Source organism: Hirsutella rhossiliensis (assembly GCF_020360975.1).
Source record: "Hirsutella rhossiliensis strain HR02 chromosome Unknown scaffold00011, whole genome shotgun sequence".
In the NCBI taxonomy this organism is placed as follows: domain Eukaryota; kingdom Fungi; phylum Ascomycota; class Sordariomycetes; order Hypocreales; family Ophiocordycipitaceae; genus Hirsutella; species Hirsutella rhossiliensis.
The window spans coordinates 2,610,593-2,627,468 of record NW_025408677.1 but is presented as its reverse complement, the minus strand read 5'-3'; the positions used below and the strand labels follow the sequence as shown (position 1 = coordinate 2,627,468).

General features: G+C 59.2%; 5 protein-coding genes across 5 annotated transcripts; 2 read left to right on the top strand and 3 right to left on the bottom strand.

The window, feature by feature from the left end:
• Positions 1-312: 312 nt before the first annotated feature.
• Positions 313-2,756, bottom strand: HRG_09153 (phosphomethylpyrimidine kinase domain-containing protein; the record flags this gene model as incomplete). Its single annotated transcript, XM_044867624.1, has 12 exons — positions 313-351; positions 405-484; positions 613-828; positions 957-1,065; positions 1,146-1,211; positions 1,291-1,320; positions 1,396-1,441; positions 1,510-1,669; positions 1,746-2,151; positions 2,235-2,317; positions 2,386-2,567; positions 2,704-2,756. 12 exons carry the CDS (start codon positions 2,754-2,756, stop codon positions 313-315), a joined length of 1,470 nt encoding a protein of 489 aa, XP_044717645.1.
• An 807-nt stretch (positions 2,757-3,563) lies between these two features.
• HRG_09152 (rapamycin-insensitive companion of mTOR, n-term domain-containing protein) lies at positions 3,564-7,830 on the bottom strand (the record flags this gene model as incomplete). The annotated part of the gene is made up of 4 exons (XM_044867623.1): positions 3,564-4,022; positions 4,113-5,300; positions 5,358-6,855; positions 6,911-7,830. The coding sequence occupies 4 exons, from the start codon at positions 7,828-7,830 to the stop codon at positions 3,564-3,566; spliced, it is 4,065 nt and encodes a 1,354-aa protein (XP_044717644.1).
• Positions 7,831-10,186: 2,356 nt separating this feature from the next.
• HRG_09151 (uricase domain-containing protein) lies at positions 10,187-11,167 on the top strand (the record flags this gene model as incomplete). Its single annotated transcript, XM_044867622.1, has 2 exons — positions 10,187-10,970; positions 11,061-11,167. The coding sequence occupies 2 exons, from the start codon at positions 10,187-10,189 to the stop codon at positions 11,165-11,167; spliced, it is 891 nt and encodes a 296-aa protein (XP_044717643.1).
• A 482-nt stretch (positions 11,168-11,649) lies between these two features.
• HRG_09150 (ribosomal protein l13 domain-containing protein) lies at positions 11,650-12,255 on the bottom strand (the record flags this gene model as incomplete). The annotated part of the gene is made up of 2 exons (XM_044867621.1): positions 11,650-12,168; positions 12,235-12,255. 2 exons carry the CDS (start codon positions 12,253-12,255, stop codon positions 11,650-11,652), a joined length of 540 nt encoding a protein of 179 aa, XP_044717642.1.
• A 519-nt stretch (positions 12,256-12,774) lies between these two features.
• HRG_09149 (copper/zinc superoxide dismutase (SODC) domain-containing protein) lies at positions 12,775-13,869 on the top strand (the record flags this gene model as incomplete). The annotated part of the gene is made up of 4 exons (XM_044867620.1): positions 12,775-12,843; positions 12,923-13,052; positions 13,142-13,219; positions 13,352-13,869. The coding sequence occupies 4 exons, from the start codon at positions 12,775-12,777 to the stop codon at positions 13,867-13,869; spliced, it is 795 nt and encodes a 264-aa protein (XP_044717641.1).
• Positions 13,870-16,876: the final 3,007 nt, after the last annotated feature.

Below are 16,876 nucleotides of genomic sequence, written 5' to 3'. Positions count from 1 at the left end.
GACGAAGAAGGGGGAGGCCCAGGAGGGGCAAACTACCGCCATAAGAAGAAACAGAAAAGCAATAGGCATACGGCCTCTGGTAGAGAACCCAACGGAAAATGGTGATTGATGATCCGTGGGAGGCGTCAGACCCATAATTACGTAGCCGGCCTCTTGGGAGAGAGCCTGCCTCCCATTCTTATATAAGCTCCTGCAACTACCTGATCCAGACTTCGTTTCCAAAGCTGTTGCGCCGTGCTCCATGGCGCCTTGCAGTCAAGTAAATAGACTTTTTTTGCAACGCATCCGGCGGGACGGGGTGTGGCGAGCAGCTCATTTGAAGGGAAACATTTCCCAGAAGCCAATCTCCATCTACGTCTGCCGCATCAGCACTCGACCAGCCACGACGGACAAAACCGACTCACCTTGGTGGCGTGGATGAATATTTTGACCAGCTCCTCTATTCGGCTCGGCGATTGTAGCCGCATGCTCTCTTCAAGCAGTTCTACGAGAACGCAAACGTCAGCGAGCACTTGAGGATTGCCTTGTCATCCCACCCTCTCCGACCAGAATAGCGAGACCGGCTGTCGCTGGGACAGTGGCAATACGAGGGAAGGGGGGGATGGGCCTCACGGGAGCCGAGCTCAACGGCCTGCACGTAGTCGTCGGCAATGTAGTTCTGGATCCAGGGCCAGTACGTGTTTCCCTCGCGGCGCGTCTTTGGGTCGGCGTCGAGCATCTGCGCGACGGCGCCGTAGCCGAGAAGACACGGAGCCAGGGCCATCTGGAGGGCGAGCCAGTCGTCGCTCTGGCCGACGTCGAGGACGTAGCGGGTGTAGGCGGTGCAAGCTATGTGTGTGTGTGGCGTGCGTGCGCGCGCCGTCAGCCAAGCCCTCCACTGCACGATGGGCGAGTGACGGGTGGGAGACGAATGAAATAGGAGAGGGCGCGGCTGTTTGAATGGCGGGTCGTCGCACCTTGATTCTCCTCTGTGGCTTTCATCTCGGAGAGGGAGACGCCGAAGGACTCGCAGTAGTTGATATGTAGCTGGAGCTCTCGCAGGATGTGCCCGACGATTTCGGTTGCCTGCGGACGCCGCCACCCGATGTCAGCCCACGGGCGTCTGGCTAGAGTCAAAGGGGGCTTGGGGACTAGGAGAGTTTGACCCTGTTGATGTCGTCGACATTTTTGGCCTTGTATGCCGCGAGGGCATTGGCTCTCGCGAAATGAATCTGGGCAAAGGGACACAGGGTCAGTCGGCACAAATCTCATGCAAAGCGTGCTCGCCGTCTGCAAGAGGTTTCGACGCACGAGGTACAGATAGTCCTGGATGATGTACCCCTTGAACGACTCAAGCGGCACCGTGCCGTTGCCAAGAGCCATGACGAATGGGTGGTACACAAACGTCTCCCATACGGCTTTGACGTCTGGCCGGTCAAGCAAGTACTCGACAAAGTAGCCGCTGCATGGGAAGGTTAGTCTTGGATATTTCTCACCACCGAGATCTGCAGCCAAGGTTCGGATGCTCACGGTGAAAAGGGTAGATGCTGGATCGAGTGGAAGTGACCCAGCGGCCCGCAGCCGTTGCCCAACCCGGGGGCCGAGCGGATTCCGGCCTCGATGTATCGGCACGCGGCTCGGACCGCGACCGGGACGTTCTGGCCCTTTGACAAGCCGGATGAGATGGCAGCTGAGCAACATTGAACAAACCAGGTCAGCGAAAAGCATATGTCGTGCGCAGCCTGGACCCCGGGCCATGGTCGTACCGGCCAGCGAGCAGCCGGTGCCATGGGTGCTCATGCTCTCCTGCCACGGGCTCTGAAGGCGCAAAACGAAATCGTCGGGTCCGAGAAGCACGTCCACCACGACTTCGCGCTCCGCCTCGGTCGACGCCACCGTCATGTCGGCACGGAAGGGAAGATGGCCGCCCTTGAGCAGCACCCATTGGGGACCCATGGCCTGGATCTGGCGCCCCAGGGCCTCGACATCGACTACCGACTCGATGGCGCCCTGCGGCGGCGGGACGGAGCCGGAATTGCCGGCCTCGGCGAGGATGAGCTTGGCCTCGGGCAGGTTGGGCGTCAGGACGGTGGTGAGAGGGAGGAGATGCTGGGAGAGTCCCCGGATGGCTTCGTGCGGGAGGAGCTGGGCGCCCGATGACGAGACCATGACCTGCGCCGGCGTGAGTGATGAGGAGGGTGATTTGACGGAGAAACGGGCAGGCGTGTAAGGGGAAGATGAAGGCAGTATCGTACTGGGTCGACAACGAGAGCTCGCGTTTTATGCTTGACGACTTGCCGGGCAATGGCCTCGATGGTGTCGGCGGCCGCGAGCATGCCTTGCAGCCAGATGATATCGCCATCAGCTCCAGGGTTCCATGGCTATGAAGGGCCCGATCCAACTCACCGGTGGTTATGACATCGGCTCCAACATCCTCCAAACACGCCTCCATCTGCTGCTCAACAAAGGTCGAGGGGATGACGTGGATGCCCTTGACGCCTGTCGTGTTCTGGACGGTCAAGGCCGTCGTTGCCGTCATGGCGTAGCATCCATGGGCTGCCAGCACTTTCTGGCCTGCTTCCAAGCCTCTGCGACCCCCCCGGCGTTCAAACAGCATCATGTCAGCCGTGTTTCGACTGCACTGTCGCTCCATCTTGTTCCCCAGGCTCGTCTTGGGATTGACGGCGACAAGACGTAAAGGCAAGAAGCTGTCTGGACACTCACGCTCCGCCTGAGCTGTCGGAGCCGGCGACTAGCAGAACCCTACCCGGAGCCATGGCTTGCTTCTGATGCGGGCTGGAGCAGCGGCAAATGTGTCGATGCTGCTTGTCCGTCTCTTATCCTCCGGGAAGAGACCAGAAGGGGCGAGGGAGCAGGAAGTCGCAAATGAACGGTCGGCTTCTGGATGGGTTGATTTTGCAGGCCGGAGCCAGGTCGGAATTAGTGGGACGATGACTCGGATTGATTGATTGATGATGATGATGATGCCGATGATGGATCCTGGCGTGGTGGTGGCGGCATGCTGGTGGTGGTGGGGCATCTTCCTCGCCCACTGCCTCTTTAATCGCTCTCCATCACCAACCTCTTGAACATTGCTGCCACCAGCTTGCTCGCTGCTTGACAACCTCATGCACAGTTTCTCCGTGGTTGAATTTGTCGTACGGTTAGTTTTTACTTAAGTAAATTAAGCCTTGTAATTTATGCGCCTCGGCTCTTATCCCGGCCATCCCTCCAGCACCTAGTCACCTACAATACGTACACCAACCCCTATGCCGACAGCGAGAGCGCATCCTGTCGAACTTCATTGCCTCCGTAATATGCAAGCGTTCGTGTTCGTCCACGGCCAGGTCGCGGCAGCCGCACGAGAAACCACGAGGAAATATGAAAAAAAAAAGACAACACCCGGTATATCGACGTGCTCCTTTGGCTTCTTACCTGCTTGCAACCGCAAACGCCCCTTGTCCATGCTCCCCGGCATCGCCCTTGGTACTGTAGGAAAGTGATTTGTAGATGACATTGCGGGCTCGCAGACAAATCCGTCACTTCCATTCCAACGTGCGTGCTGGCTCTCATCTGGGCCTCAGTCACTTTCGACCCTCATGCCTCTCATGCCTCTCATGCCGCAACTGGAGCGGCGCCGGCATCAGGTCCAAAGACACCTCGACTGGCTCGCTGATGCTCCTCTGCCTCTCCGTCCTGTCGTCCCCTGAGCTGCCGTCACCGTCGCCGTCACCGTCTGCCGCCCGTCTTCCGTCTGCACCGCCCTCGCCATCATCCTCGCCAAACACAATCTGCCGCATCACGTTCTTCTCAAACAGATCAATCACCAGCCGCCGGACTCCGAGCCGGTAATGGTTCCACTCCATCAAGCCCATCACCTTCTTGAAAAAATCGGTACTTCGGAAGGCCTTTGGCTTGCGCTGTTTGAGCTTTTGCAGCTCTGTCAGCGCCTTCTTGTAGAGCACCATGTTGCCCAGGTCGACAATGAGTTCCAGGATACGCTCGTTGACATCGGCCTCGCTGAGCAGCGGCGCCATCTCCGACTGCTCAAGCGGTGGGCGGGCGGGCCGGGCTAGAGGCTGTTCCTGGGCTGTGCGCTGGGTGCCGAGGAGCCGAACGGATGCGGCATTGACGTGCTCCCAAGGCCTCAGCGAAAACAGCTTGGACAGGTCGTTGGGAATGCACAATCCGAGAGAGGCGCCCATCGATGTTGTGTTGGAATCCCATCCATGTTCCGACAGAATTTCGAGGCCGTGGGTTGAGCGAGAGATGAGCCCCAGGACGAAGAAGGCTGTGCCACGCAGACTCATCACATCGTGCGACTCGGCAATGTGCATGATCCGCTCAACCACGTCGCTCGACTCCAAGAACGGCGCGCCCAGCTCCATGGATCCGACGTTGCCCACAGCCCAGAGGCAGCCCTTGACCTTGGTCATCAACTCGGCGTCTTCCGTCTGCATGCCGTGGTCGCGGATCGTCGTCACAAACTCTTCAAAATGGCCCTTGTCGCTCAGGAGCTTGCAGCCCTCGCGGGTGCGCGTCAGCTCCCGGTAGAAATGGGGCGGCACGTGGCTGTCGTGGTAGTCTGTATCTGTCTCGGCTTGGTCGAACAAGCCCCCGCGATGGCCGTGGTCGTCCGGGTTGGCCAGAAAGGCCTTTGCCAAGCTGGCCTCGATGACACCGACGTACGAGTCGTTGCGGCCGAGAAACCAGTCATCCATCTCGTTGCTGATGTAGTCTAGCCCGTCCAGGTAGTGGTATCCGATCGACGTGGACAAAAACCGCAGCAGCAGGGGCGCCCCAATCTCGCCGAGGTGGTCCAGCGCAGGCCGACACTCGACAATATACTCCAGAAATGCTTTCCTGTTGCACGCGTTCTCGAGCATCTTGACGGCCGTGGAGCACACCTCGATTTCTGGATCGTACAACTGCGTGACAAGAAGCTGAATGGCCCACTTGAAGTCGCTGGCGTTGCCCTGGCCACCCAGGGAAGTGATGGGCGACATGGTGCATTTGCGCAGCGTGTTCGTGGCGTGTATGCGTATGTCCTTGGTGCCGGCGATGAGGGCCTTGGACAGCAGGACGCGCGGGTGGCCCTGGAGACTGTAGTCAAAGTTGGATAGCAAGAGCTTGATGAGATCGGGCCGCTGCTTCAAATCGACAATGTGGTACATCATGTTGAACATCCTCCACCTCTCCAAGAGGAGCAGCCCATTGGAATCGCTGCTGAGAAGGCCTAGCATCGGAAAGTAGCCTCCGCAGAGCGTGTCTGTGAGCCGGTCATGGGCAAACATGGGGAACTGGGCGGTAAGGCCGCTCGTCTGCGAGGGTCCATGTCAGCAGCTGCCCCTCGTCTTCTCGCGCGCGTTTCAACTTGCCGGATCGCACTGGGCCAGGCACTCGGCTATCTGCCTCAGCAGCTTGCTGTCCGCCAGTAACTTGATACCCTCGGGCGACTGGAGCAGGGAATGCATCAGCGCACACCCGGCCTTGACGTACTTTTGCGTGTTCCTCGTGTTCTTGATCTCCGCAAACTTGTACTTGAAGGGCCTGTAGAAGCTCATGATCCTCTTCATGAATTTGGAGGCCTTGATGGCCTCCTCCAGTCGCTTCCCCGTCTGCAAAGGCCCGTCTATGACCTTGATGATGACGTCCCAGTTCCACTTCATGTAGTTGGAGCTGTTCAGGACCTGCGTGTCGATGAGGAGCTGGCGAAAGGTTGCATCGTCAAAGACGACCGCGTTGGCCTTGGGCTGTTCCTCAATCATGCCTAGGTGCTGGCGGCTGTCGCCGGAGGGGTGGGCGCCAACCAAGGATTCGGATGGCTCGCTCCTGTACAGAGTCCTGCTGACGCTGCTGATCTGGTACACGATGCTCGACGCCACAAAGTGAGACGCGTTGCCGAACTGCGCAGCCGCCGAGAACAGGTCGGGTAACAGCTGCAGCTCGGCACTCCACGACGGGGGCAGCAGGCGGCTGGCCAGCTTCAGCACTTCCCCAATGAGCAACGTTGTCTTGCGCTTCAACACGGGGTCCTCTTCAGACTGCGCGATCTGCAAAAGACTCTGTAGAAGCCCGGCCTTGATGACCACGGCCAGCAGCAGCGTCGTGTAGTGGTCAACAAAGTTCTGCTCTCCGGTATCCTCGTCGAGGCACAGCGTGGCGCTCCTCTCCCGGCTGGTGCTTGACTTGAGGTTGGCGACTCTTCCGTATGTCGTTAACCGGCGGCCGGCCAAAAAGGACGTTGCCCATGCTGGCGGCTTGATTCGTAATAAAGAGAAGAACAGGTCCAGCACCGTATCCCGGATGGCCGGGCTGGGAAACAAGATGCTCGCAATGAGCGAACGGATGGGGCGGGAGTCGTACATGCAGAGGGTCATCAGGCCGGACCACGACCTCATGGCAACGGATATGGCCCTGGAATTCTGCTTCAGGGTTTCTTCAGCCCCGGCAAGCTGGTCAGTGAAAGCGGTAAAGACCACGTCCAGGCCGTTGCCAGGCTGAAGGTACTTGCGTCTCTCGGGCGTGTCGAGCAGGTAGAGAAAGGCGGACATCAAACTCTCCGGGGCCTTGTATGTCCCCTCTGCTAAAGCGCCGGAGAGGGGCCCGAGGCCGCCCGAGGCGACGAGCAGGCGTGGATCCGCGACCAGAATCTCAGCTAGCGTCTCGATGCATATGGGCCGTAGCCGGTCGATGTTGTGGTCGGCAACCTGCACACCGGGGCGACGGTCTTCGCTTTGCTCGGCGACGGCGACAATGGTGCGCACCACGGCCCGAGAGACCTCCCTGATGCCATTCTTGACGTCGAGGAAAGCCCGGACAAACTTGAGGGCCTGCTCGCGCTCCACATCGGCTTTGCGATAGTTATTGAGCGACCTGGATGTGTTAACCAAGGGGCTGGCTTCGAGGGGCGTGTTGGGCACAGGCTCACCTGATGACCAAGTAGTCCGTGTTGAGGCTGCGAATCTTCTTGAGCGAAGCGACATCCGTCATGGCGTATCTGGTGGCTCGGTAGCCGGCGGCGACGACCTCGCGGCTGTCACTCAGCAGCATCATCTGCATGCGCAGTCCGAAGATGGACCAGACGAGATCATACTTGATGGTGGGATGGCGCTTGAAGAGCTCGACTAGCTGGTTGGCCCGGCTCACATAGTACTCGGGGGCCATGCCCTCGACCTCGAGCGCCTGGAGGAGCTCAGCCAGCAGGAAGGTCGGGCTCTCTAGCATCTCGTCAATGTCTGAGCCGATGGCAGACCGGGAAATGCTTGGTGGCGAGCGCAGATGGCCACTGGACTGAAACAAACCGTCCTGAGCGCGGTTCCTAGTCGGCGTGGTCGGAGGGGCCACCCTTGAGCGCTGGGCATCGGATATCTTTTGGCGCAATTCTTTGATCCTGGCATTGCTAGCACTCAGCTCTGCCTCGACCCTCTGCCGTTGCTCCTTAGTCTGCTTTGCCTTTTTGGTGTTGAGCGCTTCGAGCATGTTTTCGCTGCCCTCCTTGATCTTCATCTCCCGGTTGAGCCTGTCCTTGAGGGCCGACAGGGTCTGTTCCATGGCGGCGGCGGATCCCTCCTCCTCCAGCTTGTCGGTGACGGTGCCGGAGTAGGCGGCTCCTATGTCGGCGCGGCTGCCGCTGCGGTGGGAAAGCATCTGGCTTCGCAACTCGGAGCTGAAGCTGCCGGGGCCTGCATTGGGGTTGAGGCTGCTGCTGCGGGGCGCGAAGGAGACGGTCGAGGCGGACAGTTTGCGAGGGGGCCCGCCATTGGGCGGTTGCAAGACGCTGCCATCGCGATCGAGGCTGGTACGGCCGGGTTGCTGCGGAGGATTCTGCTGAGAGGATTGGGCTGGCATGGTCATGCGCTTGCTTCTAGGTCAAGGCCACGGGAGGAGCAGGCGGCAAGCGAGGAGACTGTGACACGGTGCCCAACGGACGGGACTGCGCCCTCGGCCGGAAGACGAGCATTCGTTGCTCGCTTGTCGGCCGGCCGTCTGGAGCAAAAGCTATTAAGTCGGGCTGTCGCGAGCCGGGGCCCATTCGATGGGGGCGAGCGAGGCCGGCGGCGGGGGGAGTGGCGGAGAGGCAGTGGCGTGAAATCCAACGGCGGCGAGTTTCCGAGAGGGCACGAGCAGCGGACGACAACACGGATGGAGCAGCTGGGGTGAGCAAGGCGGTGCAGTGCTTTCCCAGGGCCCGAGGGGATGGGGATGCGCAAGCGACGAGAGCGTGGACGGGGCGTTGGAAAGGTATGCGACGAGATGGGACGGGCGGCGCGGGAGCAGTCAGCCGAGGTGCGGACAGCGAGCAATGCGCAGGGCGAGGGTCGTCGTCAACGGTGAGCTCTCTGAAGGCAGAAGAAGGTATGTATGGCAGGTGTTGTCGTTGGTGGGAGCTAGGATGCGACGTTGATGCGCGGGCAGGCAGGCTAGTTGGTGTCAAGCAAGGCGGAGACCTGAAGGCATGTACGGAGTATGTACGAAGTACTTACTAATTATGGGTCTGGCCTCCTTATGGGTGGGTCGGCCTGCCTGCCCGCCATTCTTCTTTGCTTCCTTTAATTACCTTGGTAAATCCATCTCCAGTGGTTTTTCTTCTTTTGTTTTCGTGTCTGCACGTGTATGGGTGTATTAATATTGTGCTGTCGTTTGCCGACTGTTTGGTGCCTTGATTCTATGAGCTGTATACTCAGGCCTGCCACGTCCGCATGTCTTATCTAGCACTATCCGTACAGTTGACCGCTGAAGGCAGGGCAAACATGCAGGCCGCAATGCAAATCCACCCTGCGGAGGCTTCCAGCTCATTCACGTCTGTCCCCTGGTCCTCTAGTCCCCTGGTCCCCTGGTCCCCTGGGCCCTCTTGGACGGGCGGCCCGGGACAGGCAGGCAGGGGCACGAGGCCGGCGCCTCCCGCCGCGACAAGACGCTTCGGCAGTCGTTGGGCGACATGGCGGGCGGCGCCGTAGTACTGGGATCTTTTTGTCCGTGTGCGTAAGTTATTAATTATCCAATTCTCCGAGCTTGTCCAAAGGCAGGGTTGGGTTTCGGATGTGCACACTTCCTCGTCCGAGTTACTGGACAGGGAACGAGAGCCGAAGAAGGAAATCAAGAGAGCCTCGCCTACCGCATTGCGACCTCGTCTCCTGCATCTACTACACCATGAACCTGGAAGGTGTCTACGATATTCAAGGTACAGTACCTACCTATCTAGGTACCTTAGATATCTAAGTACCTGGGTACCTAAGTAATTACAAGACTGCTCGGCTAGATAGGCAAGTACATACAGCAATCAGATAAGGCGCCCCCCCCACCGGCGCTGCTCCCGTCTGCCGTGCGCGTGCCTGTCCAGGCTTATCGATGCAGTAATTAGGGGACTTGCATTGGTAAGTACTACCCGGCACAGGTAGATACCTACCTAAGTAAGTACGGAGTACAGTACCTAAACATAGGCAGGTGCAGTCAAATCACTGAAGCTTGCCCTGACCCGCGCGTCATCTCGTTGATATCGAAGTCTGCCGCCGCCGCCGCCGCCGCCAGCAAGCCAGCCAACCGCCAAAAAAAAAAACCCGCCGTTTCCCCCGCATAACCCTCGTCCCCCCAACTCTGGGATTCGGCGGGCTCCGAGGCATGGCCTTTGCCCGAACCCCCCTCCCCCCCGAAAAAAAAAAACGAGCGCATCATCGCATGCCTGGATCCGTAGAGTGGAGTATCCACTGCCATATCAGATAGTTCACGTACGGCTTCATTGGATCGATTGGGTGCGCTTCATGCCGGGCTCACGGGCCCAACACAAACGCCTCCACCGCCCTCGCAAGCCCATCTCGTGGTCAGAAGGCAAATAGAATTGGCCCTAGGCGTGCTGACCCCGGCGCCCGAGAGGGTCCCTCCCATTCGGCCATGATCGGCCTGCCTGGAAGACGCCCTCTCGACTCGATGCCGCCAGACACACACAGACGTATATATATCATATGCCAACTCGGGCCCCCTCCGCTCTCGCTCTCACTCTTCCACTCTCCCACAACTTCATCGTCTTCCCCTCCCTTGTCTCGCCCTACCTGCCGCTGTTGGCCAACCCTCCTCCTCCTTCCAAGAGACGCCGTAACTGATACCCTGCCCTCACTTACACCTCCTCCCCCTCCTCCCCCTCCTCCTCTTCAAGCCCACGACATCTCTTGCCCTCTCCCCAGTAAGCCCCCTTCCCGGACATCCCACCATGCCCTACGTCTCCGCTGCCCGCTACGGCAAGGACAATGTCCGCGTCCTCAAGGTCACCCGCGATCCGGCCACGGGCGTCCAGGCCGTCACCGAGATGACCGTCTGCTGCCTCCTCGAGGGAGACATCGACTCCTCCTACACAAAGGCCGACAACAGCGTCGTCGTCGCCACAGACTCCATCAAGAACACCACCTTTGTCCTGGCCAAGCAGCACCCCGTCACGCCCCCGGAGCTCTTCGCCTCCATCCTCGGCAGCCACTTCATCCAGACCTACAGCCACATCCACGTCGCCCATATCAAGGTCGTCACCCACCGCTGGCTCCGCATGGACGTCGACGGCAAGCCGCACCCTCACAGCTTCGTCAAGGACGCCGGCGAGACCCGCAACGTCGAGGCCTGCGTCTCCCGCCGCGACGCCATCGCCCTCACCAGCGCCATTGTCGGCCTGACGGTCCTCAAGAGCACCGGCTCCGCCTTTCACGGCTTTGTCCGCGACGAGTTCACCACCCTGCCCGAGACCTGGGACCGCATCCTCTCCACCGACGTTGATGCCAGCTGGAAGTGGGCGCGCTTTGCTGACCTCAAGGCCGTCGAGGAGAGCGTCCCCAAGTTCGACAAGGCCTGGGAGACGGCACGAAACGTCACCCTCAAGCTGTTTGCCCAGGACGACTCCGCCAGCGTCCAAAACACAATGTACAAGATGTGCGAGCAGATCCTCGACGCTGTCCCCGAGACTGACAGCGTCGCCTACTCGCTGCCCAACAAGCACAACTTTGAGCTCGGTGAGTCCCCTCATTTTGCCAGCACTCTCCCCTCTCTCATCTCAGCGTAGCCTTCCCCTCGCTCTTCCAGATGACTGACCTGTCCCGTAGACTTGAGCTGGCACAAGGATCTGCAAAACACTGGCGCAAATGCCGAGGTCTACGTTCCCCAAACCTGCCCCAACGGCCTCATCAAATGCGAGGTTTCCCGCTCCTAGCTTTCCCCATCGAAAAATGACAGATCAACGGGGAGGGTTGAGCGGAAGCAGTACGGCACGGCGTTGGAGGATTGGCTGCTTTTTTCTCGCTACATCGCACTCTGAGTCTTGGTCTCGACTTTCTTCCGGCTTCTTTCACATCTCCTCTTATATGTACACGTATATACAAACTATGAACACATACATATGCATATACGTATCGTCATTCCCTTCCGTTGAGCCTTGACCCATCCGACTCGACGAGCCGGCATGCTCTAGGGACAACTCTGTGCAACCGGGACTCTCTGTTCGCTGTGAGCATTTGGAGACAGGCCGACGAAGATACAGGTTCCCTGCAGATTGCCAAGATTGGAGCATCTCGGGTCACGTACAAGTCGATAACACTCATCAGTGCACGTGTTCCCTATATAGTACAAAGAGTACAAGGCTTTTGTCGGAACACCCAATGCCATGCATACTGTCCCACCCGGCCAGCGATCGCCTCATAACCTCTGTGTGTCTTTTTGCCGAATCACTTCGACCGCCTTCTCCCAGCCCTCGCTGCCGACGACGACGCCGCCGAAGCGCATCAGGTTTTGCTTGTACGGATGCGCCTCGCCCTCAAAGGCCTTGAGCCGTGCCAGTCTCTTGTCCCGCAGCCTGTTCTTGGGCAGCATGCCGCGCACCGCCTTGCGCAGCACCTCGCTGCCGCCGTGCTTCTCCATGAGCGCGTCCATGGTGAGGGCCTTGAGGCTGCCGGGCCGGGTCGAGTGCCGGTAGTACATCTTCTGCCACTTCTTGCGCCCCGTTGTGTGCAGCGCCGCGCAGTTGGTCACCACGACGTAGTCGCCGCAGTCCGTGGATGGGTCGAAGATGGGCTTGTGCTTGCCCATGAGGATGACGGCGATTCGTGATGCCAGGCGGCCCAGGGGCGGGGGCGTGATGCCGGGCTGCGTCGTGAGGGTTTGGTGTGGAGTAGATGCGGAGATGTGGTGCCAAACTCGAGAGTAGGCGAGTCGAGTCTAGGTGAGAGCGCAGAAGGATGAGAAATGAGAGCTCGTTCAGAGGACCAAGGCTTGTTCACTTACCAGCCCCAAGGTTTGGGACATGATGCCGGCTTACGGAGAGGCGCACCTGCCTCTCCCTGGGCAGGGCCGCACCGGTCTGAGGGGATGGCAATTGCTTCGTAAGGCCCGAAGCGTGCGGCTGTGGATGAGTCGGAAAGCTCTCAATTGCCGCCCAAGCAAATGGCATCGAAGCGCAAGTTTGCCTACCTAGAAAGAAGAGAGGCTTGGTTGATGATGACTCAGCCATCCAGAGCCTGGAGTCACATGACTCGGCGTTCGGCTCTGGCCCGTGAGGACAGGCCGGCCCCGCCCCACTCGCCGCCTCGGAACGTTACCAAGCGTTGGCGGAGCCCATGCATTTCAAAGCAGCCACGCAGTGGCTCTTAAAAGCACAACACACAGAGTCACACTGGCCGCTTCGCTTGGCCTGTTGGCTGGCTACTCGACACACAGGTATAGATCTTCGCGCCTTTGTCCCCCAGAGAAGCCTCATCCACGTTAGACTGCCGCTTAAATCCAGGCGCGACCTTTATCGCTGACTGATGACGAGCTCCAGACGCAATGACATCAAGTCACGCCTACCAGGTCCGTCAAGTGGCCCCTTTCAACATTGCACGCAAGAACATCGCAGTGAGCGTGCAAGACAGTACTCGGACAGGCCTGTTTCTTGAGTCTGGTCAGTGAGGCTGATGAAACGGGCGGCAAAAAGGCCCTCTTCGCCGTGCCGTTGTCCTGCGACGGCTGTGTCAAGGCAGTTTCAGATCAGCTCTACAAACTGGGTGGCATCACCAAGGTGGAGGGCAACCTCGAAGACCAGCTGATATCGGTTGAAGGCTCGGGTGAGTCTTTTTGATGGAAACCAGTTGAAGCCCTTCCTCTTCTTCTTTCTCCCTTGGTTCTGTGGCTAACACACGGCCCATACTTACAGCCGCCCCGTCGGCCATGGTCGAGGCCATCCAAGCAACAGGAAGAGACGCAATCCTCCGCGGATCTGGGTCATCAAACAGTAGGTCCTTTGTACACTGGAGCCGGATGTGCCACACGCCATGCTTCGTCGCACGACGTCCCCACCCTTGCGTCCGATTTGCTTTGATCGAATCGGCACTTGAATCGGGCTGCTGACGCTGCGGGTTGCCAGGTGCCGCCGTCAGCATTCTTGAAACCTTTGCAGACAGGACAGAGAGTCACCACGAGAACCGGGATCGTGCCGTCAGGGGGCTGGCTCGTATGGTCCAGGTCAACTCGGAAAGAACACTGGTCGACTTGACAGTTCGAGGACTGGCACCCGGAAAATACCGAGCCAGTATCCGTGAATATGGGGATCTCAAGGACGGGGTCACCTCCAGCGGTCCTGTGTGGCGCGGGGGCCAGGAGGAGGGAGAAAGAGGACTCTTGGGAGTGATGGAAGTGGGCGAGGATGGCCGGGGGACAGTGTTCGTCGACCATCGCTTCCAGATCTGGGAGGTCATCGGCCATGCCATGGTTCTTACAAGGCAAGACGAACGCACCCAGCCGCTGGAGAATGACGAAAACACGGTGGTGGGGGTCGTCGCGAGGAGTGCCGGGGTCTGGGACAACGACAAAACTGTCTGCTCGTGTACGGGAAAGACGCTCTGGGACGAGAGGAAGGATGAGGTCAAGAGGGGGATGCTATGATGATTGCCCGTGGGAAGGGGAAGCTCCAACCGGGGCCGGGGGTCGCATTTGAGGCATACAATCTGCGGAATGTCTTGGTTGATCGGCGAAGATCATGGGAACGCAGCACTGAAAGTTGTCGCCTTGTCCAACACGGCTATTGCAAAGCTACAGCCTTCTACAATGGCAGTGCAGATGGATAAATGAAATCCGACCCTGCTCGGCAGACACAGGCGGACAAAGCGGCCGTTGACGTGCCGGATTTGCCAAGAGGCGGCTTACACGGACGCCTCTTGCACGGCGCCTGGCAGGGCAGGGCAGGGCATGGCAGGATAAAGTCCAAGCTCAGCCCCGGGGCCGTCATGCCGTTGCCTTGCCGGGCATGGACGAAGCGCGGATGGACGAAGCGCGGTGGAGCGCCTGACTGCGACACCTGGCTCGACTCCACGAGTACACGCGGAACTCAAAGTCGATTCCGGCCTTACAGCAGCAGGTACTGTACTGTACGTCAAGACGGCGAGGCCCCGCCGACTGGATACCGGAAAGAGCGGCAGATGAGACGGAGAGAGAGAGAGCATGCGAGGCGATGTCGGTTGTCTGCAGGCGGGCATCGAGCAGCCTTGACCAAAGCTGGGTAGGCTATCCGAGCCCGAGGCTGGCGGGACTCTTCCTGTTCTGCTTCTTGTTAGTCTTGGATTCTGTCGATCGCATGGCAGAGTGAGATGCGTCCCTCATCTTTGCCCCTTTGGTCTTCTTGATCCGGGCAGCGCACCAGAAGTGGGACTTGGTGAGGGCTGACAGCTGAGGCTCTCGGCTTGGATGCTTGACCAAAGTGACGGCAAAGTGGCACCACCCCTTGCGTACAGTACTCCTGTCATCGAGGCTACTGGGGCTCACGGGACCGTGATCCCTGTCCAGCAGGTGTACCATGATGACCCAAGTGGTTGAATTTGGATCTCCCCTGCTGCGCTGCGCGGAGCGGGACATGCGGGAGTAGCCCAAGGCGCGATGCAATGCACTCGCTAATGACGGGTTGGACGTCACCAGCGGTGCAGCAAGCAGAGAAGAGGGATTCAAGACCGATCTCCCCGTCCAGGACGTCCAGGACGGGTCAGAAAAGAGGTGTCGAGCCGCCCGGGCTATTGATGGCCGAGACTGATCCAGTCTCTAGCTCGCATCTCTCGGCCGGTGGTTGGGGAAGCTGAAGGAACCGGGCAAACAGAGCCTTTACAGTCGTCCTGGAGCCGCCGAGGCTTGGGTCATTCCCGCGGCCGTCGCATGGTGGCTGTCCAATGGCATCCCTGGGGCCAAGGAAAGCAGTGCCAAGGTGCTGGATCCTCGCAGCCGTGGGCGGGGAGACAATTTTTAGGGCCCTGGGGCATTGGAGCTAGGGCAAGGGCATCTATCTGCGACACCTACTCTAACATACAGACGTACGGAGTCGGCCTCTGCCTGCTGGCAACTTGGAAAGGCTCAAGACAGCACAGTAGGGACTCAGGCAATGAAGCAGCAGTCCGTCGAGCCTTGCTGAGCGCCAAGAGCTGCGCCGCTTGTTGGTCAAGATGCCGCCGCGGCCACTCCCGTCTCTCATCCCCTCTTCTTTTGCTTTTGTGTTTTTAGTGGAAGCAACTCCAATCAGCGGCGGCCGACAAGCTCTCGTCTGAAACGCTCCATGCATCCACGAGGTGGTAGGGTAGGGTGTGCACGACCCCTGACCTCGAGGCAATTGGAATCTGCAGGCGGGTGGAAGAGGGAGAACAGCAGGCCGGCCATGTGCAGTACGTGCGCTTCTTGGCAAAAGCAACGCCCTGTTCAACGTCCGTGTGCCCAGCTGCCAGACCAATCCAAGCAGCAGCGAGGATTGGAGTCGGGCGCTGCTCTTCAATAGCCCCGATCCCGTCATCCAGCTCTTTTCACTCGCCCAGCCGTCTTGCCATGGAGAACTCGGGGGTTTCGTTGTTTGCTCCCCGAACCTCTCCCTCAACACCCGTTTCTTTCTGCGCCCAGCATAAGCGACGACCGACAACTGCAGCCCGTTTTGGGGACCGCAGGTGTGCTGGGGCCTGTTCAGGAGCTTCCGTCTGGCCGAATCGTTGTCGATGCGGGCCAACTGTGCCGTCGTCATTCAGGCGTGGAGACGAGCTGGAGACGAGCTGGAGACGAGCTGGAGCCGAGCTGGAGCCGAGCTGGAGCCGTGCATGGCATTGTTGAGCAGCTCTTGGCCCAATGTCGATTAAACTCAACCATGCGCATGCATCCGGTCTGCCGGCAACATGGGGCGTGCATGTGCGTGTGTGATGAGCCAGGTCGAAGCGATGATGAAGGGGTTGGAGTGTGGGGGGGGGGGCTCCGTCGGGTGCATGGACTGTGCCCGGTACTTTTAGTACTGCTGGTACCTTGCTATACCTGTAAAGATACAGTGGATGGAGACGCCTAGAGGGCCGCTCGCTTGCCTCCAGATGTGCTGTAATAAGTGCTGTGGTGCTGTAAGTACCTAGAGTCTCTACAGTATTACTGTACATGCCACTAGTAGTAACCTACTACAGCTAATGGTGATGCAGAGCACGAAGCCTGCCTGCCATGCCTTATTAGTACTTGTTGCCCACCTGAACTCTAGCACAGCGGAGCCGACGAAACGTTCCAACTGATACAGCACAGACCACACCTGAGCCTTCCACCAAAGTGTGTTCACCACCACCCCCCGCCCCTCCTCCCCCCCTCCCTTACCGGCTTTCGCGACACGTCGAGTTGGAGAATCGCGACGCCCCCTGGTCCCTCCCGGTCTTGGCTTGCGTGGACAACGCACTGTGTGTGTCCGCCTTTGTCTCTTTCAATATGCAGCCAGAACCGTGCGGGCCGCAAGTGGTGCTCAAATCAAGTGCCAATCGTAGCCAAGGCGGCTAATATTGCTGCAACTACCACCACCGCATCACCTCGCTCCGCCGCCGCCTCCACCACCTCGCTAACTCGTGCTCCCTCTCTCCTCCTACTCATACTCATGCTCCTCCTTTGCTCCTCCTTCACCACC